Below are 26,187 nucleotides of genomic sequence, written 5' to 3' on the forward strand. Positions count from 1 at the left end.
GACCTTGGTGATTTAGCTAATCATATACTGTGGAATATCTGTTCCTTCTCGGTCGCCTTTAGCTGTTTTACACAGGAGTTCACAAATTCTGCACTTCATACAAGCCTGTGGGGTTTTCACGCTCTTTTGTCTGTCCAGATTCTGACTGTGTCAGCTATTCCTGTAGCCGCAGATCTGAATGTTGACAGATGTTTTTTCATCTCCACTTCCAGATGCCCACAGTGATTTTCCGTTTCTTCAAACCCTGGTCCGTGTCGTGTGCGTTTCTTGAAAACCCACACACCCTGTCAGTCCCATAGGTCTGAATAACATTAACTCTAATCTTATGGTAAAAGAATAAACATTTTCCTGACATTTCTGTCTGAAATCCACAGTTTATTCATTCGTTTTGTTTGACACGTTCACTTCTGTCTGTCTGTGTGAGGTCCGTTGTCTGAGACACGTACATTTTTCTGTCCTTTAAAATTAAAAAAAAAATATCTGAGATCAGTTATATCTGAGAGACACTGACTTTTAATCCTTACTGTCCGAGATCCCTTATGCTTGACACATATTCACCTCTTTTGTCTGAGATCTTGTAACAATGGCGACACATTACCCACATCGTCTGAGATCTTGTTTGCGACACATTGTTTATATCGTCTGAGATCCACATCTTCTGTGCCACCCATAATCTGTCAGTCCGTTTTATCAGACACACATTTCAGCCGCATCCTTGGCCTCCAGTCCACAACTCGTCAGTCCATGTTATCTGACACACACTCAGCCGTATCCTTGGCCTCAAGTCCACAACTCGTCAGTCCAAGTTATCTGACACACACTCAGCCGTATCCTTGGCCTCCAGTCCACAACTCGTCAGTCCAAGTTATCTGACACACACTCAGCCGTATCCTTGGCCTCCAGTCCACAACTCGTCAGTCCAAGTTATCTGACACACACTCAGCCGTATCCTTGGCCTCCAGTCCACAACTCGTCAGTCCAAGTTATCTGACACACACTCAGCCGTATCCTTGGCCTCCAGTCCACAACTCGTCAGTCCAAGTTATCAGACACACACTCAGCCGTATCCTTGGCCTCCAGTCCACAACTCGTCAGTCCAAGTTATCTGACACACACTCAGCCGTATCCTTGGCCTCCAGTCCACAACTCGTCAGTCCATGTTATCTGACACACACTCAGCCGCATCCTTCGCCTCCAGTCCACAACTCGTCAGTCCATGTTATCTGACACACACTCAGCCGTATCCTTGGCCTCCAGTCCGCAGTGTGTCGGTCCGTGATGTGCCCAGTGCACAACACGCCCTGACCAGGAGCGGCACACGGGGGCAGGGGTGGGGGTGGGGTGGGGAGGGGAGCGGTCAGACTGACCACACAGAGACCCCTGACCCTGAGGACACTAGCTGTGAGGAGAGGACCGCTTCACCCGTGTCTCCACCTCCTCCGCGTAGTCACGGACCAGCTGCACTATCTGGGAGGCCTGCACACACAAACACAATCAAATCAAATCAAATCAAACAATGGTGCTTAGAGCCTCGCCGTCCACTAAGGGCGTCTCAAGGCTGTCGCCACGTTAGCACCTAAGGAAAGGAAAATAGGAAGACCGAGTGCAGAAAAACAACAAGACAAATAAAACAGAAACAAAACAGAAACCCCCCCCAAAAACAAAAAAACGGATTATGGCTGCCTACATGGCGGGGTAAAAACGGTCATTCAAGTAAAAGCCCACTCGTGTACATACGAGTGAACGTGCGAGTTGCAGCCCACGAACGGAGAAGAAGAAGAAGAAAGACTCACACAAAACAGAGAAGGGAAAGAATGTTCAAGCACTATCCCTTCACTGCCCTGGATGTCGTTGGGGCACCAGTGAAGACAACGCCACCGCTCTCTTCCACCTGTCTAGGAAAAGATCTCAGAAAAGAAAGAAAAAGAACGAAAGGCGAAAGCGACACAGGCAAAAGGAAACTGAAATCACACACACACACACACAAATATATATATATATTCAGTTACCCATGTCATCAAATCAAAATGACTGATCCCAGCTCTATCCACAAGATGAAATTTACAATACAAAGTGAACAGCACCAGAAAGCCAGCGAGCATGCAGGAGGAACAGAAGAAGAGGAAGAGAGGGAGGGAGGGAGAGAGAGAGAGAGAGAGAGAGAGAGAGAGAGAGCGGAGGGGCAGAGACAGACAAAAACAGATACAGATAGACAGACAGATAAATAGAAGAGCTGGATATACAGAGAGAGAGAGAGAGAGAGAGAGAGAGAGAGAGGGACAGGAAGACAGAGACAGAGAAACAATCACCGATACGCACAGACAGAAACAGACCAAACTGGAAAGCAGGTACACCGATAGTTCACTTTCGCTCAGTCCCACAATTCCTTTCATGTGACCTAAGAGGTGTCGGGATGACGTGTGACGTGTGAATGACGACAGCAAACAGCACCACACACGTCAACACACCTCCCTCACTGTGACAACTCTCCACAGTCAACAGGCAATCACAACCCATGGCTCCTGGACAGCATTACAGTTTGTGGCAGCAGGTTTCTCGGAGAGAAAAAAGCTGTTGCCAAAACAACATTCCATCTACAATGTGACATGTGCAGTAACTTAATTGTAACACACACACACACACACACACACACACACACACACAGAGAGATCAGAATCTATTACCATCCTGGATTTGTGTCATTTTTCATTCCGTGGTATATCTGCACTGAAACACACTAAATTATTTTATGTTCTCATTTACGCATTTAAAACAACGAAATAACTATTGTATATGAGCTAAACTATTTTCTTTTTCATTCAGTCATCATTTCCCCCTTTTTTCTTTGGATTGCTGCTTGTGGTGCACCATACATCAGTGGTGGAGTCCCCGCCAAATGACCAGACGATGGTCAATAGCAGGGGCAAACAACCTGTCATAAACAAACAACTCTGGTCCGCGGGCCCGGCTCATAACTATCGGTCTTTTGGGCGGACTGCATGACTTGTGGCTGCAGAGGGAGGAGGATGGTGGTGGGGGAGGGAAGGAGGGAGGGGGACGGAGGGGGACAGAGAGAGAGGAGAGAGCAGATATCTCTTTTCACCCATAGCACAAGAACCGTTCGATTAAGTGTCCCTTTTGCCAGAAAGGACGGACAGTCCTGTTCAGTGGATATGCCTTCTTTGTTGTGCCGCCAGAGGGCAGCAGGGGGGCAGGGTTTTCCCCAGTTCCCGGGGAATCAGGGACTGTGTGAGTGGGCATCACATGGCTGGGCCTGTCACGCCCTCCCCCCCCCCCCCTCCCACGTCCCTGCAGTCTGGGTGGAAACAGCATCGCACATGCGAGGTTTCCTTTCGCGCAAGTTGATGTCTGAATGTGGCGTACTTGCTCTGATTGAAGTGCACACTGTGCCTCCCCTCTGACAGTGTCAGTGACTGTGCAGACAAGAGCCGCACACACTGGTAGGAACCGTTGCCTCCCAATGCCTCGAACATCCTGCCGTTGTGGAGTGTAAGGACTGGATTTCACAGGGCTGTTTTCTTTGACACCACAGAGAGGGGGGGGGGGAGAGAGAGAGAGAGAGAGGGGAGAGAGAGGGGGGGGGGGGGGTAGGAAGGGAGAGAGAGAGAGACGGAGTGAGAGAAAGTGAAAGGGGAGAGAGAGAGAGAAAGCTAGGGAAGAGAGAGAGAGAGAGAGAGACAGACAGACAGAGAGAGAGGAGAGAGAGAACTCAGAACTGTTTAAATGTAAGGCCACCAACATGTATACACATGAATGCACGTGTTGTACACACACACACATGAAAACCAAACCTTGAGTTGGGTATACAACAAAATATTAGAAAGAATAAACTGATAAAAAAAAACAACTAAATAAAAAGCTAGGGGCAATTTAGAAGCACATCTTTTATCTAAGACTGAGCACTTTCTGCTCTCTGTTTTAACGCATAAAAAATAAACATTGCTACATCTCTTGACACAATGCTGTTGACATTTTAAAGTAAGTGGGGTAATATGGGAATCCTTAAATTTTGCACATACTTGGATAAGTATTTCTTTCTCAGAATATCACACTGTGGACAAATTGTGGGGATTCCCACACAGTTGAAAGGAAGCTGTCATCATTCCTATCCTCAAGAAGGGAAAAGACAGGCACTTTGTGACCCACCAGCCTACTCAGTTGTCTTGGGAAAACAATGGAGTGCATGGTAAACAGAAGACTACAGTACCATCTGGAGAACAATGGCCTCATCAACCCATGGCAGTCAAGCTTTAGAATGAACAGAAGCACAGAAGATCAGGTCACTCTGTTAGCCCAGGACATTGAAAACGGATTCCCACAAAAGATGAAGACCCTGGCCGTCTTTGTGGACCTGACTAAGGCCTTCGATAAGATCTGGAAAGAAGGCCTTCTTCTCAAACTGCTCTAGAAACAGGTTTGTGGGAGAATGCATCGATGGATCCCAGAGCTATCTCTTCCAAAGATCTGCTCGCGTGAAGATCGATGGCCACCTCAGCAGAGTCAAGATTCGAGAAGGAGTCCCGCAGGGCACCGTGGTATCACCTACCCTTTTCGCCATCTTCACTGACGATGTCGTTGACCAGCTGTCAATGCGTATCTCCAGAGCCCTCCATGCAGACGATCGAACTGTTTGGACACAAGCAGAACAAATCTCCACAGCAACCTGCAGGATGCAAGTAGCCCTGAACAGCATTGTCACATGGTCAAGACAGAAGCCACCTGCTTCTCCTGTCCCAAAAGAAAGAAACATTCACCCTCCCTTCGGTGTGAAATTAGACCGCAGGTTATCCTGGTCTTCTCACATCTGCACCGGCCAGAGCACAGCCATACGCAAGATGGCCGTGATGAAGAAACTGGCCGGCACCAAGTGGGGAGCTAACATGAAGATCCTGACTCAGGTTTACACAGGATCAGTCAGACCTCACATGGAGTGTGCCTCTAACACCTGGACAACAGCAGCAGTCTGGCACAGAACCCTTGGCCAAAATCCAGAATGCCAGTCTGCCCCTCAACACAGGTGGCATGAAGACCACACCCATCAGTGCTATGGCAGGGACTGCTGGACTCATGTCTGGAAGAGAGAAGAGATTAGAGACTGCTTCGCCAGAGTGAGAAGATGAAACGGTTTCCATCACACCCTCTGTCTTAAAATCTCCAGGCCCCAACCAAGAACAAGCTGAAGCGCAGAAGCACAAACCACCTCCACCAGACCTACGGCCAGTGCTTGCCAGACAGGAACCAACCTGTTCAATCCCTGCAAAACTTTGAAGACTGGTCATTTGATGTCCCCCATGCTGTCCTTGACATCCCCGGCATTCAGAGCAAAGGCCAGTTCCTGGATGCTGAACTGAAGCTGCTGGCCCTGGAAGCACTGGATAGGGACGCACCACCTGGACCCGTGTATGCACAGACGGTTCTGCCGAGAATGCTGTTAGGAACGGGGGAGGCGGTGTCTACATCCGATTCTCAAATGGCAGCTCGGTGAGGCATTCCATTGCTACTGGCCTCACCTCAACGAATTTAAGGGCCGAAGCATCTGCGCTGCTCGCTGCAGCCCAACTCCTCAACCAGAGAGACAGTTTGCCAGACCACACCGTCTTCTCACCGACTGCCGAGCTGTCCTACAAAGCCTCCATACTAGAGTAGGGGATGAAACCTTGCGGGACAACCAGTCTGAGATGCAGGCCCTAAGTGCCAGGACCACAACGGTCCTGCAGTGGATCCCCTCTCTCACTGCGGCACTGCAGGAAATAAAGAGGCAGACAAGCTCTCCAACGCACGAATCAGGCTCACCCATTCTGCCCACCCCTTTAGCTTTGGGGAGGCAAAGACCATTCTGCGCAGCCACTTCAGAAACAGCTGGCGAGAACGGCTACATCTGGGAGCAGAGGAGGGCAGCATCCATCAACTGGGTCGAGCTCAGCAAGTCAACTGCGCACAGGCCACTGCCAGCTCCTCTCCCATCTCTACAAACTGAAAATTTACCACACAGACCAATGTCCGTGTGACACCGCTCCAGCCCATGTCCTGCAAGACTGCCCTCTATACAAAGAGCTGAGGCACCAGATCTGGCCCAGTCCCGCAGCGCTCCAGGACGAAGGTGGGGAACGGCTACAGAGCTCCAGCGGACTGCGGACTTCGTAACCTACTTTGGACTGACCGTCTGAACATGGCCTGGGAACGCTAAAGAAGAAGAAGAAACACACATGACAACTTTTAAGATTTTCTATTTAACACTTTGGGAAGCAGCATTGTACCATGTTTCAACACGCCTCAAAAACATTCTGACACCCTCCCCCCCCCTTCCCTCTTGTATTATCCTTTCAAACATGTGGCGGTAATATCAAGCTAATCATCATTTGTGGTGGTCTAATCACGGCGCTGGGAAGAGGCGTTTGGAAAACACTGCCTGAAATCACTACTGACGACACGTTTCCGAAAGGAAACAGTGGACATCAGCCCATGACGACGTCACTTGTGAAGCCAACTCCTTTCAGTGGCGGCCAGGCCGTCAGGACAAGACATGACGTGTTCACTTCAGAAGAAGAAGTAAGGTGGCAGAATGGTTAAGACGTTTATCTACCAATACAGCGTCCGTGAGGGTCTGGGTTCGAATCCCGCTCTTGCCCTTTCTTCTAAGTTTGACTGGAAAAAAAACCCCAGAAAAAACCCTGAGCGTACAGTCTTTCGGATGAGACGCCAAACCGAGGCCCCGCGTGCAACACGCACTTCGCGCACTGAACCCCCTCCCCCCAAAAAACCATGGCAACAAATGTGTTGTCATCTGGCAACATTCTGTAAATGAAATCCACTCTGATAGGTACACAAATAAACACTGAGAGCGCCACCCATTTTTTTTTTTTTTTATTATTTTTTCCTGCCTGCACTTTTATTAATTTTTCCTGTCGAAGTGGATTTTTTTCTACAGAATTTTGCCAGGGACCTTTTGTTGCCGTGGGTTCTTTTACGTGCGCTAAGTGCGTGGTGCACACGGGACCTCGGTTTATCGTCTCATCCGAATGACTAGTGTCCAGAGGTCTAGTGGAGGTGGAGAAAATACTGGCGACTTTGCCGTGATTCGAACCAGTGTGCTCATATTCTCTCGCTTCCTAGTTACCTCTAGGCCATCACTCCACGGAGACGGAGTTTGATGCTAGAGCATTACCTGGGTGCTGGGCTCAAAGAGATAAGTCGGTGTTTGTTTGCAACACGTCTGTACCTGTGCACGGTTCTCAAACTGAAGTCCGTGTTTGCAACACGTCTGTACATGCACACGGTCTCATCCTCACGACTACTTGTGATACATTTTTGACGCGATACATCACGCACTTGTTTTGTACCTGGCCACCTAGTCACGTGCTAGCCTGGCTTATCTCAAACCAAGGGCAGCCACTCTGCCGGCCATTTCGCGCTGCGGGGAAACGGAGGATGGCTTGATTTAGTGAGAGGAAAGGCCATTCCATGACCAAGTGTTTGTCCAACGCTCAGACCCCTGTGGAGAGGTAGTCAATAATGTCATGCCACGCTCACTCTCTCTCTCTTTGTATTGGTCTCCAGGAGAAAAAAATGTAAGGTCGACTTAAGCTGTCAAAAGTGTGACAATGTGGACACTATTGACGGCGGGAGGGAAGTGTTGGTTTTTTTTTTCCTGGAGGAAAGGTCTGTGTCAGTGTGTTTGGCGGGGGGCTCATCGACATCCTGGTTGACGACGACGCCGTCCTGGCCGCCCAAGGACGCCCTCCGGAGCCTGGTGTCTGACTCTCTGCGGCAGACGAGGACGGGCACGGGGCTGTTGTGGATGCAGTACCGGCTGACGCTGCCCAAGATGATCTGGCGGGCGTTGCTCATCCCGCGCGTGCCCACCAGCAGCAGGTCGGCCTTCTCCTCGCCCGTCACGCGCACGATGACCTGCCCAGGCTTGCCCATCCCCACCCGGAACTCTCCTTCCATCCGCATGCCGATTAGCTTGTCTTTGAACTTCTTCTCCAGGTGGCCCATTTGAGAGGCCTGAACCTTCATCTGTCGTACCTTCTCCTCAGCACCCGTCATGAAAGAGGTTTCCTCCGACACGTGAATCATGATCAGCTTTTCTCCCGGCATGTAGGTCTTGCGACAGTAGTAATCGAAGGCGAATTCAGTATGTTCGCTGTCGTCCACTGCAAGCGCCACAATCCGTTTGAAGACGTCATCCATTAGCGGAAGCATGGTCGTTTGTCTCATCGCCTTTATTTTTTCATTGTCTGTGTTGCTTGCCCTCCCCCACAGCTGTCCCGTCCCCGTCCTGTATCTGGGTACAGAGCCCAGAAGAATTTGCGCAGATCTCAAAACCCTTCTGCCCTCAGTTTACTGTTTCCCAGTCTGTCTGTCCTGACAAAATGATAATCAGAACCGATATATCGTGATGTCATGCCTTTCTCTATTCACAACTTCGACGTTAACAAGAAATGTCTTGTGCTGTGACTGATTTTGAACTTGCCATGCGAGAAATAACAGTGTTTTCTCAAAATTCCAACTAATAATGATCATAATACTAATATAATCATAACAATGATAATACGAAGAAGAAGAAGAAGAAGAAGAAGAAGAAGAAGAAGAAGAACGCAGGCGCATATGATGGCACGTGTAAAAAATGAAGACAAGACAGAGAAGAAATCAGAGCGCGTGAGACAGTCAGACTGACAGAGACAGACAGACAGAGAGAGAGAGAGAGAGAGAGAGAGAGAGAGAGAGGGCAGGAGGAGAGAGGAGAGGACAGGGTCCCTTGTAACAAGAATGAAGAGCAGAAAAATGCACACACAAAAACACACACACTCATAACAATGTGAAGCTGCAAAAGGTCATGCAACCAATCTCCACGAACATCAAAATGTTGACGTATGCATGCCTCACGCCTGACAAAGCCACACTTCATCGTAATATGTTTTTGTTTTTTTTATATAATACATACATGTCAGTGTCTGGGTTTTTCTGTCTTCAAAACGGACAGGAGGATCATGACAATGCTTGTCACGCCACTAACGTTTCCCTTTCTCCCCCTCCCCATCTAACTCTTGTTTTTCAGTTTTCGTGGGTTTTTTTCCTTCTCGTTTCTAGACATCATCTTAATTGTAGTAAGTTGACAGCTGCTGTGTTGTTTTCTTTCCTTGTTAGCAAAATGTTTATATCATACAGTCCAGGTTTTCCTTTTCAATTTTTACCAGGTTTGTTTCTTACTTTTCAAGACATGACGGTTTCATGGAACTGATGTTTCATGTAACTTCACTTTCGACCTTTTGCATTCTTCTTCGTTTCAAATGAAAAGAAGCTTTCAGTCTGTCCTTTTACCTCAATAAAACATTGAAGGCCCCCCCCCCCCCACCCCCCATCCCTCTCTCTCTCGTTGTGGCGAGGGTAGAGAGAGAGAGAGAGACAGAGAGAAAGAGAGAGAGAGAGCGGGGGGTGGGGGTGAGGGGGTGGGGGTTCGGAGCAGTCAGACGGATGCCTGACTTTACATGGGAACCTGGTGAGCACAGCACAGGGAAGTGTGATGCCCTCCTTCATTACTGCTCTTTACCATCCTCACCCACCCACACCTCCCCACCCCCCACACGGCTGTTAGAGAAGAAATATCGCGGTGCAGCCAGATTCTAAATTGCCTGTCACGATTCGCCCCATCACTTCCTCATCATTTCCTCATCCTCATAATTTCCTTCAAAGCAGCTCTGTCCTGCCCGCTTGATGAAGAAGCAGGAAAAGCGACGCTGGTATCACCACGTGGCCAAACACACGTCAGAGAGAAAGCAAAACAAACAAGTCTACTGCACGGTTTGCGTCACGTCCAACAGTTCCGAAGTGAATTTGGATGGGAACGGAGGAGCCTTAAACGATGTGGCGTGAGAGATGATGGATTTTCCGTCGAGTTTAGAGAAACAAACAAGAAACGCCTGTATTTTTGTGTGTGCATTTTCATAGCTGCGATGAATAAACTGTGGAGGTTGGCACGCACATAGAGACCCGTTATGTGTTAAAATCACATGGGCCCTATGACACCGTGTGTGTGTGTGTGTGTGTGTGTGTGTGTGTGTGTATGTGTGTAGGTGTGTGTAGGTGTCCTCATCCCAACACTCCAGCTTCTCGAGCACATGTCATACAGTGACTGCAGTTTCCTGACTGCACGGCCACATCACACAGTGACTGCAGTTCCCTGACTGCACGGCCACATCACACAGTGACTGCAGTTCCCTGACTGCACGGCCACATCACACAGTGACTGCAGTTCCCTGACTGCACGGCCACATCTGCACGGCCACATCACACAGTGAGTGCAGTTCCCTGACTGCACGGCCACATCACACAGTGAGTGCAGTTCCCTGACTGCACGGCCACATCACAGTGACTGCAGTTCCCTGACTGCACGGCCACATCACAGTGACTGCAGTTCCCTGACTGCACGGCCACATCACACAGTGACTGCAGTTCCCTGACTGCACGGCCACATCACAGTGACTGCAGTTCCCTGACTGCACGGCCACATCACACAGTGACTGCAGTTCCCTGACTGCACGGCCACATCACACAGTGACTGCAGTTCCCTGACTGCACGGCCACATCACACAGTGAGTACAGTTCCCTGACTGCACGGCCACATCACACAGTGACTGCAGTTCCCTGACTGCACGGCCACATAACACAGTGAGTGCAGTTCCCTGACTGCACGGCCACATCACACGGTGACTGCAGTTCCCTGACTGCACGGCCACATCACACAGTGACTGCAGTTCCCTAACTGCACGGCCACATCACACAGTGACTGCAGTTCCCTGACTGCACGGCCACATCACACGGTGACTGCAGTTCCTGACTGCACGGCCACTTCACACACAGCTGTCCACTGCAGGACACTACAGTAATGTCTCCACAGGTACAGCTGAGACTACCGATGAGGTAGGTAGGCAGGTAGGTAGGTAGACAGGTAGGTAGGCATGAGGCAACATTGCAATGGCTCTTTGTGCTGCAGCCTTAGGGAATAGGTGGCCTTTGAGAACCATCCCAACGCCGACTGTCCTAAAACCCTCTTGGCCGAGAGAGTGGGGATGTAACTTGATCAAGACACTCTCCACTATAATCAAATTCCAGCCCAGATAGTCGGGACAGCAGTTACCTCCTCTGCTGTTGTCATGGTCATAGTAGGACACGACTGTCATACAGGTATGATGTATGTATGTATGATACATGCATATAATATGTATATACGCGTGCATGTATCAGAATACACCTTTATACCGTGATAAACATATGACAACATAAACTATGCACAGAAACACTGAGTCTGAATTTACCATGCATTATACTGTGTTGTGTCTTTTCAACAAGGGACTGGCTCTACACCAAAGCGAGTCCATTTTCCAGCAATCCCTGTCGGAAGGGAACCCTAGATGCACTGATTTACAAGAGGACTGTCCAATCCATGACCAAGTGTTTGTCCAACGCTCACACGGCTGTCTACAGGGTGTCCATTATGTCATCCCACGTTGACTCTCTGTGCTTGGATTGGCCGAGGAAGAGGTATGGTGTGGTTTAAGTGTCAAAAGTGCCAGTGTGCAGGTGGGTTTAGGATGATGGGATTGATGTATGAACGAGGAGAGGGAGAGAGACAGGGAGACAGAGGGGAAGAGAGGGGTTTACAGAGAAACAGAGAGAGATGGAAGGGGGGGGGGGAGGAAAAGAGAGAAAGTGTGTGAAAATAGAGAGATTAAGAGCGTGTAAAAAGTAAGAGAAGACGAAGAGAGAATGGGAAGGGAAAGGGAAAGAAAGAGAGAGAGAGAGTGAGGAGGAACGAGACTTACTGTGTAAAAGAGAGAGAGACAGAGACAGAGAGAGACAGACAGACAGACTTATTGTGTAAGAGAGAGAGAGAGAGAGAGAGAGAGAGAGAGAGAGAGAGGCAGACAGATAGAGTGCACAGAAAGAGACGTGATCGATGGTGTGTTTGACTTCTCACGTGCTGCAAACCAAAGATGAAGAGACAACAACCACATAATCACAGCACTTCACCCTCAATGCAGTGTCTGCCTTTCCTTCAGAAATAAAAGGAAAACTGGTTGGGTTTTTTTCTTAAAAAAGAAAGAAGAAAAAAAAAGAGAACGTAAATTTTACAAGCAAAAGTACGTCATAACGATAAGAGAAAAGGACGAGAACGACGAGGATGAGGAAGAAAAAGGGGGAGGAGGAGAAGAAGTGGGGGGGGGGGGGGGGTGGCGGAGAGGAGGAGTAGGAGGAGATGAAGGAGGAGGGGGAGGAGGAAGACGAAGAGGATAAGAAGAAGGAAGAAAAGGAGGAGGAAGAGAAGAAGGAGGAGGAGGAGGAGGGAGGAGGGAGGAGGGAGGAGGAGGAGGAGGAGGAGCAGCAGAAGAAGAAGAAGAAGAAGGAGGAGGAGGAGGAGGAGGAAGAGGAGGAGGAGAACAAGAACAAGAAGCACAAACTGGACGTCGATGGAAGTATCTCAATTCACAGCCAGTGACAACATTTTCCTTCAAGAGCACTTCCGTGTCAGAACAAACCCATAAGCGCTGCGCGACACTGCATGATCAAAACATCGCAGGGCGGAGAGAGAAGAAGCAGGGAGGGGAATGGATGGTAGCTGTGGTCACAAGGGACAAGCTGAACAGATGCCCAACGGCCTGCCATTGAAAAAAAAATGAAAAGAGGCAGTGGGGAACCTGGCGGCGAGCCCAGAATTCCTGTCTGCAGCAGAGTTCACAATGTCTGGAACACCCGTACACATCCCAAAACAAAGCGAAACACACAAACAAAAAGCGGACACATGATCTGAAATGTTCAGATTCTCAAGGATGGCTACAGATCCACATACGCTACACCACATCTCTGCTGGGCAGATGCCGGGCCAGCAGCATAACCCCAACGCACGAGTCAGTTCTTGAGTGTACGTCTATATCTTTGTGAACCTATCAGAGTGGATTTCTTTTGTAGAATTTTTCCAGGGGACACTTTTGTTGCCATGGGTTCTTTTTCAGCACACCAAGTGTGTGCTGCACACGGAACCTCGGCTTATCGTCTCATCCGAATGACTGGACGCTTAGTTTGACGTACCAGTCAGACTGGGGAGAAACGGCTAGACGGGGAATCGAACCCAAACCCTCACGGAGTCTGTGTATTGGCAGTTGAGCGTCTTAACAGCCCTGCCCCCTTCCTCCTTGTAAGTGTACTGACATTTCAATGGTCCTGTATGTGTTGTCTTACCCTTTCTGCCACCTTGTTTCCAATACTGCCTGAAGTGTATTGAGGAATGGTCGATCATGGGAGTGCTGCCTCTGTGTCCTCTAACGACGCTCCACACTAATCCCGTGTGTCTCCTCACCACACTAATTCCCTGTGTCTAACACACTAATTCCCTGTGTCTCCTCACTAATCCTGTGTGTCTCCTCACCACACTAATTCCCTGTGTCTCCTCACTAATCCCGTGTGTCTCCTCACCACACTAATCCCGTGTGTCTCCTCACCACACTAATCCCGTGTGTCTCCTCACTAATCCTGTGTGTCTCCTCACCACACTAATCCCGTGTGTCTCCTCACTAATCCCGTGCGTCTCCTCACTAATCCCGTGTGTCTCCTCGCCTCACTAATCCCGTGTGTCTCCTCGCCTCACTAATCCCGTGTGTCTCCTCACCAGACTAATTCCCTGTGTCTCCTCAATAATTTCCTGTGACTCCTCACCACACTAATTCCCTGTGTCCCCTCACCACACTAATTCCCTGTGTCTCCTCACTAATCCCGTGTGTCTCCTCACCACACTAATTCCCTGTGTCCCCTCACCACACTAATTCCCTGTGTCTCCTCACTAATCCCGTGTGTCCCCTCACCACACTAATTCCCTGTGTCCCCTCACCACACTGATTCCCTGTGTCTCCACACCACACTAATCCCGTGTGTCCCCTCACCACACTGATTCCCTGTGTCCCCTCACCACACTAATCCCGTGTGTCCCCTCACCACACTGATTCCCTGTGTCCCCTCACCACACTAATCCCGTGTGTCCCCTCACCACACTAATCCCCTGTGTCTCCACACCACACTAATCCCGTGTGTCCCCTCACCACACTGATTCCCTGTGTCTCCTCACCACACTGATTCCCTGTGTCCCCTCACCACACTGATTCCCTGTGTCCCCTCACCACACTGATTCCCTGTGTCTCCTCACCACACTAATTCCCTGTGTCCCCTCGCCACACTGATTCCCTGTGTCCCTCATGGCTCTAATTCCCTGTGTCTCCTTACCACACTGATTCCCTGTGTCTCATCACCACACTAATTCCCTGTGTCCCCTCACCACACAATTCCCTGTGTCCCCTCACCACACTAATCCCGTGTGTCTCCTCACCACACTAATCCCGTGTGTCTCCTCACTAATCCTGTGTGTCCCCTCACCACACTAATCCCGTGTGTCTCCTCACCACACTAATCCCGTGTGTCTCATCACCACACTAATTCCCTGTGTCTCCTCACCACACTAATTCCCTGTCTCTCCTCACCACACTAATCCCGTGTGTCCCCTCACCACACAATTTCCTGTGTCTCCTCACTAATCCTGTGTGTCTCCTCACCACACTTATGCTGTGTGTCCCCTCACCACACAATTTCCTGTGTCTCCTCACTAATCCTGTGTGTCTCCTCACCACACTTATGCCGTGTGTCCCCTCACCACACAATTTCCTGTGTCTCCTCACCACACTAATCCCGCGTGTCCCCTCACCACACAATTTCCTGTGTCTCCTCACCACACTAATCCCGCGTGTCCCCTCACCACACTAATTCCCTGTGTCTGCTCACCACACTAATCCCGCGTGTCCCCTCACCACACTAATTCCCTGTGTCTGCTCACCACACTAATCCCGCGTGCCCCCTCACCACACTAATTCCCTGTGTCTCCTCACCACACTAATCCCGCGTGTCCCCTCACCACACTAATTCCCTGTGTCTGCTCACTAATCCTGTGTGTCCCCTCACCACACTGATTCCCTGTGTCCCTTCACCACACTAATCTCCTGTATCCCCTCACCACACTAATCCCCTGTGTCTCCACACCACACTGATTCCCTGTGTCCCCTCACCACACTAATTCCCTGTGTCCCCTCACCACACTAATCCCCTGTGTCTCCACACCACACTAATCCCGTGTGTCTCCTCACCACACTAATTCCCTGTGTCTCCTCACCACACTAATTCCCTGTGTCCCCTCACCACACTGATTCCCTGTGTCTCCTCACCACACTGATTCCCTGTGTCCCCTCACCACACTAATTCCCTGTGTCTCCTCACCACACTAATTCCCTGTGTCCCCTCACCACACTGATTCCCTGTGTCCCTCATGGCTCTAATTCCCTGTGTCTCCTCACCACACTGATTCCCTGTGTCTCCTCACCACACTAATTCCCTGTGTCTCCTCACCACACTAATTCCCTGTGTCCCCTCACCACACTAATCCCGTGTGTCTCCTCACCACACTAATTCCCTGTGTCTCCTCACTAATCCTGTGTGTCCCCTCACCACACTAATTCCCTGTGTCTGCTCACTAATCCTGTGTGTCCCCTCACCACACTAATTCCCTGTGTCTCCTCACTAATCCTGTGTGTCTCCTCACCACACTAATTCCCTGTGTCTCCTCACTAATCCTGTGTGTCTCCTCACCACACTAATTCCCTGTGTCTCCTCACTAATCCTGTGTGTCTCCTCACCACACTTATGCCGTGTGTCCCCTCACCACACAATTTCCTGTGTCTCCTCACCACACTAATCCCGCGTGTCCCCTCACCACACTAATTCCCTGTGTCTGCTCACCACACTAATCCCGCGTGTCCCCTCACCACACTAATTCCCTGTGTCTCCTCACCACACTAATCCCGCGTGCCCCCTCACCACACTAATTCCCTGTGTCTCCTCACCACACTAATCCCGCGTGTCCCCTCACCACACTAATTCCCTGTGTCTGCTCACCACACTAATCCCGCGTGCCCCCTCACCACACTAATTCCCTGTGTCTCCTCACCACACTAATCCCGCGTGTCCCCTCACCACACTAATTCCCTGTGTCTGCTCACTAATCCTGTGTGTCCCCTCACCACACTAATTCCCTGTGTCTGCTCACCACACTAATCCCGCGTGCCCCCTCACCACACTAATTCCCTGTGTCTCCTCACCACACTAATCCCGCATGTCCCCTCACCACACTAATTCCCTGTGTCTGCTCACTAATCCTGTGTGTCCCCTCACCACACTGATTCCCTGTGTCCCTTCACCACACTAATCTCCTGTATCCCCTCACCACACTGATTCCCTGTGTCCCTTCACCACACTAATCTCCTGTATCCCCTCACCACACTAATTCCCTGTGTCCCCCTAACACACCAATCCAACGTCCGCTCACGGCACTAATTCCCAATTCACACACAAAAAAACACAACGAAATAAATGGCGCTGACATCACAAGGGCCTAAAGCTTTTTTCTTCTTTTTTTTCCCTCGAAGCCGAGAGAACCTTTTTACTTATTCACGTAATATCAACAGTGCGGCACTTTCTGCGTCACGCAACACAGGACTGATGGCGGTGTTGGAGTGAGCGTCCCGACACTGCCCAAAAAAGTCATCAACAAAATGGTGCTGGTGATTTATGGGCCAGGCTAGGTCAGGCCGTGCCGAGTTATGTCCCCTGGCTGCTGCTGCTGCTGTGCCGGCTATTCCCCCGATGTGACACTTAGGTTGGCCCTGAAGGGTGCGGGTATGCATTGTTCATCGACCCCCCTCCCGTGGAAGCCATACTCGGGATTAAAAGCATATACGTGAAAAGAAACCCCACAAAATAACAAACAAACAAAACAACAAAAATCCAACAACACAACTTACGGGCCCCGTGGTTAAGTCGGTCACGCGTTGGACTTCTGACCCAGTTCTTCGCCCAGTACCAGGCCTCCCATTCGGCATGCTGCTGTGTTCGTGGCAAAGGCACTGTACCCCGATTTTCCCTCACTCCACCCATGTTGTGAATGGGTGCCTGACATGGGTTAGGGAAGGTTCAAGGTTCAAACGGCGGGTGGAGAGGAATGGGCCCCGCCTTCCTATACTGAGCCCTGGACGCGGTGTATAGGAATTCACTGCCCCTGACGGCCGACGGGGGGAGGGGGGGGGGGGTTAGTGTTAAAAGAAATGCAGAAACCTTTTGTGCCACACACTCAACTTTAGCGGTCGTATGACTCTACATGGCCCACACTGCAGGCCACACAAGAACCCCCCCCCCCCCACACACACACACATACCCCTCTCCCCCATCCCCGCCCCACCACTAAGTTCGTTACACCCTAGTTACTAACATACATCAGCTGCACAAGAAAAAAATCAATACAAAGTAATTTTTCAAAAAGGAATGTCTTTTTTTTTTTTAAACATAGAACCTATAATCTTTGTGACTGGTTCGCACTATCCTATAATGAGGAAATATTCCTATTTCTCTTTTTATTTTATTGTCTTCGCCAAGATTTGTTGCTTTTATCCAGCACTGAAAAGTAAAAGGAGGGTGAGGGAGGGAGAGAAGGAGCACACATGTTTGATGTGTGTTGGCGGCGTTTCTCTAATGAAGAGAACTCTTTCCCTGCCGGTCCCTCACTGGTTACCTCCCCTCACCCCGACAGAAAAACGCGATGGACGTTCTGTTTTCCTTCTTTCTCATCAACATGCAAGGATCTCATGAATCTACTTCTTCAGTTATACATTTATTCATGTACTGTCGTATCATTTACGACTGGGTAGTATCATGGGTGGCAGTGAATGCTTTTTGTAAAACGGGACGCTAAACAAAAAAGAGCGTCCCTTAATACAGAAACAAAGCAAAATAAAAGCTAAAAAAATATCTACCAAAATGCCAATGCGGAAATCCGCATGACTCGTAAACACACCCACCCACCCATGCATTTATCTATTATCATTGCGAGCCACTCCCGTTCTCACCCCACAGATAAACTGACCACTCGCTTCACTATACAACCCAAGCAGGACGAATGCGGGGAGGGGAGGGGTAGAGGCGGAGGGGGTGCGTGTAGCTAAGACAGATGACAGGGGCATCCATCACAGAGAGACCATCCTCCCTTCCTATTCATCCACCCCTCCATAATTACAATCACACCGTGCTGACCAAATTGGCACCGTCAATTAGTTCGACGTAACCGACTGGTTCCGCTAATTGTGGCATCGCTCTATCAAGGCAGTCTGTCCACGTCCGGCCCTTTGACACAATCCTCTGCACCTTGATGACAGTGTCTGAAGGGAAGTCACACTGTGGGTGGGTGGCGGGGTGACACGGCTGAGAAGATGGACAGGACACAGTCAGCAGGCCACAGAAGAATGGAAAAGGCAGAGGAGATGGGTGAGGTTTGGGGGAGGGAGGCGGTGGGTAGTAAGGAATGTATTATATACTGCATAGTTTACCATCTGTTTTATTTAATCCAAAGTAGTGTCTCGTTTTGGGTGATAGCGTCAGATTTACTTGTAGAGCAAAGTTCCCATTATTCTAATTAGTGGAACTGTTCGACTCTAACATGTAATATGTCGTCTTGATTACATTATGAAACCTTAATTTAATGATTGCATACTGTATGTGTGCAGTGAAATACACTACTTTTTTTTGTCTTTTCTCTCCCTCTCTCTTTTGTGTTCATTTATTCATTTCTTCTTCTTCTTTGTTAAAGATTACACATATATATATATATATATATATATATATATCTGTGTGTGTGTGTGTGTGTGTGTGTGAAGGTATGTTAGTGCAAATGTATGTGTGGGTGGGTGGAAGTGTAGGTGAGAGAGAAAGAGTAAGAGACAGTGTGAGTGTGAGTGCGTGTGTGTGTGAGGGATAGAGAGAGGGAGAGAGCTTGTGCACGTGGGTGTGAACGCTTACACGTCTTTGGAGCTGGGGAATTAAACCAAATTGTGACTATACAAACGTACTTGGGGTAGGGGAATGAGGTGGGGGAATTTGAATGGGCGTCTGTGTGCATGCATGGATGTATGTAGGGAGTGGGTGGGTACACGTATGTGAGTATGTGTGTGCGTTAAAATATTTTTTGAGATATTGATATTAATGAAATTTGGTAAATTGATTTGTTAGATATGTTCTTTTAAAATTCATACCATTGGTATTTTTTTCTCTTTTTTTCCCCTTCTCAAATTAGATTTTCTTTGTGTTACTCATATTTATTGAAATGGTTGCGAAAATGTCAGTTCAACAAAAAGTTAATCTGACAATAAATGGAGTCAGTCAGTCAGTCAGTCAGAGTGAGTGAGTGAGTGAGTGAGTGAGTGAGTGAGTGAGTGAGTGAGTGAGTGAGTGAGTGAGTGAGTGAGTGTGTGTGTGTGTGTGTGTGTGTGTGTGTGTGTGTGTGTGTGTGTGTGTGTGTGTGTGTGTGTGTGATGAACATGGAGGGGCAGCGAGAAGAGACGTGACAGAAGACGAAAAAGAGAAGTGGGGTGGGTGGGGGTGGGGGTGGGGGGGGGGACAGAAGATCCTCCAGAAAACAATAAAGATGGAAGATGTAAAAGACGTGAAGAATGATGATAAAATGGACGGAAAAAACCCACAAATAAGAGAATGTGAACAGAACGAAGAGTAACAACCTCTAGATGGGGACTAGGGAGGAGGAGGAGGAAGAGTAAGAGGGGGAAAAGGGTCAAGATGGAACGATCAAAAGAGGATGGGAAATACGTAGAAATACTGATGAAGAAACAAACTGAGAAGTGTAGAAAACTCAGGTAGAAGAACTCAAGATGCAATGAAGAAGAAGCGAAGAGATATGGAGAACGAAAATGAATAAAAAAAAAAGGCGGAGAAGACGAAGAAGAGGAATATGAGTAAGAGCACGAGAAAAAGACAGAAGGAAAAGAATAATATGCGAGGAAACAAGGACACACGTACATACATAGTCGTTCATAACGGAAAGGATGATTTCGATTTGTTCTTCTCTTGTGCTTGATTTTCAGCATGATCGGTTACGTTTCAAGATATAACATGTTCTACGTGGACTAATCGATAAGCGCTCTCTGTATGTTATCCAGGGTGTTTTTTTTATATGTTTTTTTCTGGGTTCATTCATTTAGACCATTGATCAACCATTTACACCGGCACTTCAGTTACTGAATAGTGATAGTGTATTGACTATAGGTGTGAAGGTGTTTACAGATCACGCTGTGACCACTCGTGGGAGAGTGAGTGTTCACAGACCATGTGGCTATTCGTGGCAGAATGTTTACAGATCGTGTATTGCCAACTGGGGAGTGGGTAAGTACCCAGTATTGAACACTGGTACGTGAGTCAGTGCTTACAGACTGTACCGACAACTGGGGAGTGTGTGTGTCGAGTACTGAACACTGGTAGGTGGGTCAATGTTTACAGATCGCGTGTTGACCACAGGTCGGTGAGGGGGTGTTGTGATATAACGTGAGGGCGAGAAGTTGGGGAAAGTTGTACCGATGACAAAGAGAGAGAGAGAATGGATGTCGTTGAGAGAGACACCGGGAGGACGGGAAATAGACATGGCGGGAGTGGCGTGCTGGAAGAGAGAGAGGGGGGTGAGGAGGGGTAGAAACATTGAGGAAGGGGAAAGGGGATAAGAGGAAGAAAGATGTGAGGTGAGATCGTTGGGGAGAAAAAGGACACACACACACACACACAAACACACACACCCGCGCGCGCGCGCACACACTTGCACAAATGCTGGAACTAAATTCGTCTCAGCGTATCTGCACGTAAAACATGCACGTAAGAATAAGTTAAGATAATGACAGTATATCAGGTCTGAAAAGCTGTCTCGCTCCCATCAAGTCTGCAACTGTCTTCCATTTGCCAATTCTAAGTTTACCCAAGGGTGTTTTTTTGTTTCAAATATATTATAAAACCAAAATATCGTACATGCACCGTGGGTCTTTTGTGGCTAACCCTTCCCCCCGCAATAAACACTCTACAATAAAAGAAAATCTCTCTCACTTAAAGAGAGAAGATGCTAAATATTCCACATGGTCTGTCAAGGCAAAAAAGTCAATTTCATTTAAACGAATTTAACCCAGACCCATTATTGGGAATCTGTGATGACCAGTGGGATGTGGTGAATAGAAGCAGCTGGCAATTCTATTGAGTATGTTGCCACCACAAACCCCAGAATGTAATCAGTTCAAAAGCCATCCTTGGGCTACAATATTTCCCAACTATCGCATGGCTTTGACATAAACTGGGGTGAAACAGCGCAACAGCCCAATGTTCACGATAGCGCGGCAATCCGGAGGCGGATATCTTGGGGCTGGGGGTTCAAATCCCAGTTATTAACCTGTCAACAATTACCAAGCCTGGAGCGCCACACTGACAATTACAGCGAACACCGGCCCGAGCACACACGCAAAGATGCGCGAGCGTAACACACACACGCACGCGCGCGCACACACACATACACACACACACACATACACGTGCACATTTGTACGAAACATGTCTCGTACTCTGAAACAACATGAAAAAGTGCCTTTGATAACTAAGTCGGTTTTTGTTCTTGATTTTTTCTGTTTGCATACATCTATATCTATGTAGACATATAGTTTTATGAAACAGAAACCGATGCATCACACAGTCTCAACACACGCATCTCAGGTTGCACAACGCGATGGACTGACAACAGAGTGACACAGACCCAGACCTGGAGCCAGTTGCAGTGCTCGGACGGAAGAGCCTAGTATGGTCGTAACCCGCTACTAACTGTGTGTGGTCACACGTAGGTCAACGTAGGTCAAAACGTTAGAACCAAGCAATGCAACTGGCACCTGGACACACAACACAGGGACACTGACCACCGGACACCCCCACCCCCTTCCCCACAGCCACAAGGCCCAAAGGCCAACACCCGCCCCACTGTCTAGACGGTGAACGGGAAAACCCGGACCGTGCATCGCTCAATCACTCACTGTCCCGACACACAGCGCCACAGTCTCCCGTGTAAAACAGCACTCTCTCATCATGGCCGGGGTGAAAACGGACACTGCCATTGCCCCCCACCCTCCCCATCCCTTTCATCTGCACTGCCTGCGTCGTTGTGAGGCATTCAGACCTGCCCCCTTGTGGAAAACAGATCTTTCATATACCCTTGTGTCATATTTCCTATTTTCCAAATGACTCGGACCCTGTCACCCCAACCCCTTCCATACCCACCCACCGTCGCTCATATATTTTTTTCCCCAAACTACCACGTCCTCATACTGTCTCATTCCCAGACGGGTGATCAGCCGACAGCAGAGGTCACAGCGGTCAGCATCAGGAGGATCGACACGGGACCCATCATGGGCGCCACGTCAGTCTTCCCCAATGCTGACTGTCAGGGGTTTCCATACCGGCAAAGTATGGCGGCCCACAGGGGACAAACATCAGCAGTGTGAGGCAAAGGTCGGATAGCCAGACACTGTCACGGCTGTCGGGGTGGGGACGAGGGGATGGTGGTGGGAGATGGGAGTGGGGGTAGGGGATGGGGATGGGGGATGGGGAATGGGGGTGGGGTGGGGGGCCCGGACATGGGAGCTGAGGCCTGCAAGAGTGGCGGGCTGGAAGGGGGTGAGGGGTGATGATGGTGACGGTGACGGTGATGATGATGATGATGATGATGATTGTTGTTGTGGTGAGTTTAACGACATACTGACATTTCGCCCTTAGGGTCAAGCTGTTCGTGGATGACGATGATGACGATGATACGGATACTTATATAGCGCCTATCCTCGGTCGGAGACCAAGCTCTAAGCGCTTTACAAACACGGGGTCATTTGCACAACAGGCTGCCAACCTGGATGGAGCCGACTGACGGCTGCCACTGGGTGCTCATCATTCGTTTCCCGTGTCATTCAGTCAGATTTTCAGCCACGCACACATACACACTCAGACAGACATGCAATATTTTACGTGTATGACCGTTTTGTTTATTTACTCCGCCATGTAGGCAGCCACATTCCGTTTTCGGGAGAATGGGGGGGGGTCCATGCTGGGTATGTTCTTGTTTCCATAACCCACCGAACGCTGACATGGGTTACAGGATCTTTAAAGTCCGAATTTAATCTTCTGCGTGCGTATACATACGAAGGTAGGTTCAGGCAGTAGCAGATCTGCACATATTATGTTGACCTGGGTGATCGGAAAAATCCCCACCTTTTACCCACCAGGCGCCTGTTACCGAGATTCGAACCCGGGACCCAGGGATTGAAAGCCCAACGCTTTAACCACTCGGCTATTGCGAGTGTGGGGTGACGCACTATTTACCTGTGAGACTGATTCCATCAACAACGAAGCCAGAGAAATGGTGGCTGCAGCTATTGACAGAGCCGTTATCACAGATTCCACTGCCTTCACCGCATGAATGGTTTTCTATTAAGTCTCTGACTTTTGTTTTGTGAGCACACACACACACACACGAGCACACACACACACACACGAACACACACACACACATTTTGTATCATTCTTTAGGGCCAGACTAACTCCAGGCCAAAAACAATACACGATTCTCTTATATATACTAATCAAGTATCAATTATTCATTGTCTGTTTTTACGATCTTTTTTTTCTTTCTTTTGCTATATATTTCTCCATTCTATTGCCTTCCTTTTTCTTTAACACTCCCTTGTTGGCTTTGTGAGAAGGTTGGTGGTTTTTCTCCCGCGAGGTTCTAAACAGCTAAAAACAATAGGTAGTATATCTCAGTCTGAAACTATTAACAGCGGGTGGGTGGGGATGAGAGGTGGGGTGTGGAGGGAAGAGGGGTGTAGAGGGAAGAGGGGTGGAGTCGGAGGACGGGTGGAGAGGGAAGAGTGGTGGGGAGGGAAGAGGGGTGGAGAGGGAAGAGGAATGTGGAGGGAAGAGGGGTGGAGAGTGGGGAGGAAAGAGGGATGGGGAGGGAAGAGGGGTTTGGAGGAAGAGGGGTGGGGAGGGAAGAGGGGTGGAGAGGGAAGAGGGGTGGGGAGGGAAGAGGGGTGGGGAGTGAAGAGGGGTGGGGAGGGAAGAGGGGTGGAGAGGGAAGAGGGGTGGGGGGGAAGAGGGGTGGAGAGGGAAGAGGGGTGGGAAGGGAAGAGGGGTGGGGAGGGAAGAGGGGTTTGGAGGGAAGAGGGGTGGGGAGTGAAGAGGGGTGGGGAGGGAAGAGGGGTGGGGAGTGAAGAGGGGTGGGGAGGGAAGAGGGGTGGAGAGGGAAGAGGGGTGGGGGGGAAGAGGGGTGGAGAGGGAAGAGGGGTGGGAAGGGAAGAGGGGTGGGGAGGGAAGAGGGGTTTGGAGGGAAGAGGGGTGGGGGAGTGAAGAGGGGTGGGGAGGGAAGAGGGGTTTGGAGGGAAGAGGGGTGGGGGGGAAGAGGGGTGGAGAGGGAAGAGGGGTTTGGAGGGAAGAGGGGTGGGGGGGAAGAGGGGTGGAGAGGGAAGAGGGGTGGGAAGGGAAGAGGGGTGGGGAGGGAAGAGGGGTTTGGAGGGAAGAGGGGTGGGGAGTGAAGAGGGGTGGGGAGGGAAGAGGGTGGGGAGGGAAGAGGGGTTTGGAGGAAGCGAAGTGGGGAGGGAAGAGGGGGGTGGGGAGGGAAGAGGGGTGGAGAGAGGGTTGAGGAAGGGGGTGGGATGGGTGGCGGGAAGAGGTGTGAGGGAAGGGGGTTGGGGAACGGAGGGCTTGGACAGCCAGGGGTGGAGAGCGGGAGGGGGCGGGAGTGAGGGCGGTGGAACGAAGGGAGTTTGGGGGCAGCATTGCGAGGCCACGATGGTGCCGTTGAGTCACTGTCACTGTCACGAAGAGACGTGAAGTCTAGAGGAGAGAAGTGCCGAGCTGAGAGGGGTGGAGGGAGGAAGAGGGGAGGCAGGGCAGACGGTTTGGAGAACGAGAATTTTTGTAGCGGACCGAGGTGGGAACATTGGGTGACTGTGAGCAACGTTAGCGCGTAAATGGGAGAACGAAACGTTCTGAATAGCACGTGAGGCTAGGTGGACGTAAACTAATGGAGGGCACAGGGTGGATAGTTGGAGGGTGAAGGGAACTTTCCCGCAATGGGGCATAAACGATAGCAGAGCAGGTCCTCCGGGGTAGGGTGACAGGGAAACGGCAGCAGAACATGAAGGAGCGAGGTTGTCTAGAATGTGTATGCGGGGTGGAGCAGAATTTCTGTGAGTGTCATAAGGGAAGAGCTGTGTACAGAGTTCGTTCCATTACGGACATGGGCAGATGTAGAAGCACATAAGCGATTAAGTCAGGTGGAAGAGGAACTTGAACTCAAATCCTGTGTGACAGAGATCGGGATAGGATGGCGGTCCAGATGTCTCTCCTCTGCCGTTTTTCTTTTCTGAAAGCCACTCAGCTTGTGATGACTTCATAAGCCTCCACTGTGAAACAATGTCACAATGTCTCAGTCACTGTTCATTCTCAAACAATACAGACCTTGTTGAAATGTACCATAGAGGCAGGAGAAAGACAGATGAGCTAGAACGGGCGTAGAGACAATGAGTAGAGGAAGAGACGAGAAGCCATAAGGGACAGACAGACAGAGAGACAGAGAATGAGAGAGAGGGAGACAGTGAGAGAGACCCACACTGAAAGAGAGATAGAGAGGAGGTAGAGACAGAAAAAGCAAACCAAACATGAGTCAGAAAGAGCGTTTTTACAAAACTGAGAAAGATCATTGGACTCCTGATGCCTCGGCCAGACGTGAATGTCTGATGCTGCAACAAAATGACAACCTAAATTACTTGACATCTCCGAAAGGCATCGCTAATTCTGATGTACTGCTCCAAGTTGTCATATGCCCCTCTCTGAACACTTGGCGTGTTCAACGCTACACCTACTTATCTACGTCGGCTGGGCTGTAAGCAGCAAGGATAGATCACCTTACACCTTGCACGTAAATTTACCGTATACAGATCAGGCAAACAGTCAAATAAAGAGAAGAAAAAAGTCAAAAAAAACAAAACGAAAGCACTATCAAAAGTAGAAAACAAAGGCTGACGATAGAGAGGTAGGAACGTGAAGAACAGAGGGAAGACACAGTGAGATGGGGAAGCGGGTGAAGCAACGCACGAGTAAGAAGTAAAGAGAGAGAGAGGGGGAAGCCGAAGAGACCACACGACCAAGCCCACGTTGGGAAGA

General features: G+C 49.6%; 1 protein-coding gene across 1 annotated transcript in view; it reads right to left on the reverse strand.

The window, feature by feature from the left end:
* Nucleotides 1–1,343: 1,343 nt before the first annotated feature.
* Nucleotides 1,344–26,187, reverse strand: part of LOC143281456 (uncharacterized) — a 56,780-nt gene continuing 31,936 nt past the window's right edge. The window contains exon 21 of the mRNA XM_076586668.1: nt 1,344–1,476. Within this exon, the coding sequence (XP_076442783.1) occupies nt 1,396–1,476 (81 nt within the window). The 3' untranslated portion in view covers nt 1,344–1,395. The remainder of the gene's footprint in view (nt 1,477–26,187) is intronic.

This window comes from Babylonia areolata, chromosome 4 (assembly GCF_041734735.1).
Source record: "Babylonia areolata isolate BAREFJ2019XMU chromosome 4, ASM4173473v1, whole genome shotgun sequence".
NCBI classification, from domain to species: domain Eukaryota; kingdom Metazoa; phylum Mollusca; class Gastropoda; order Neogastropoda; family Buccinidae; genus Babylonia; species Babylonia areolata.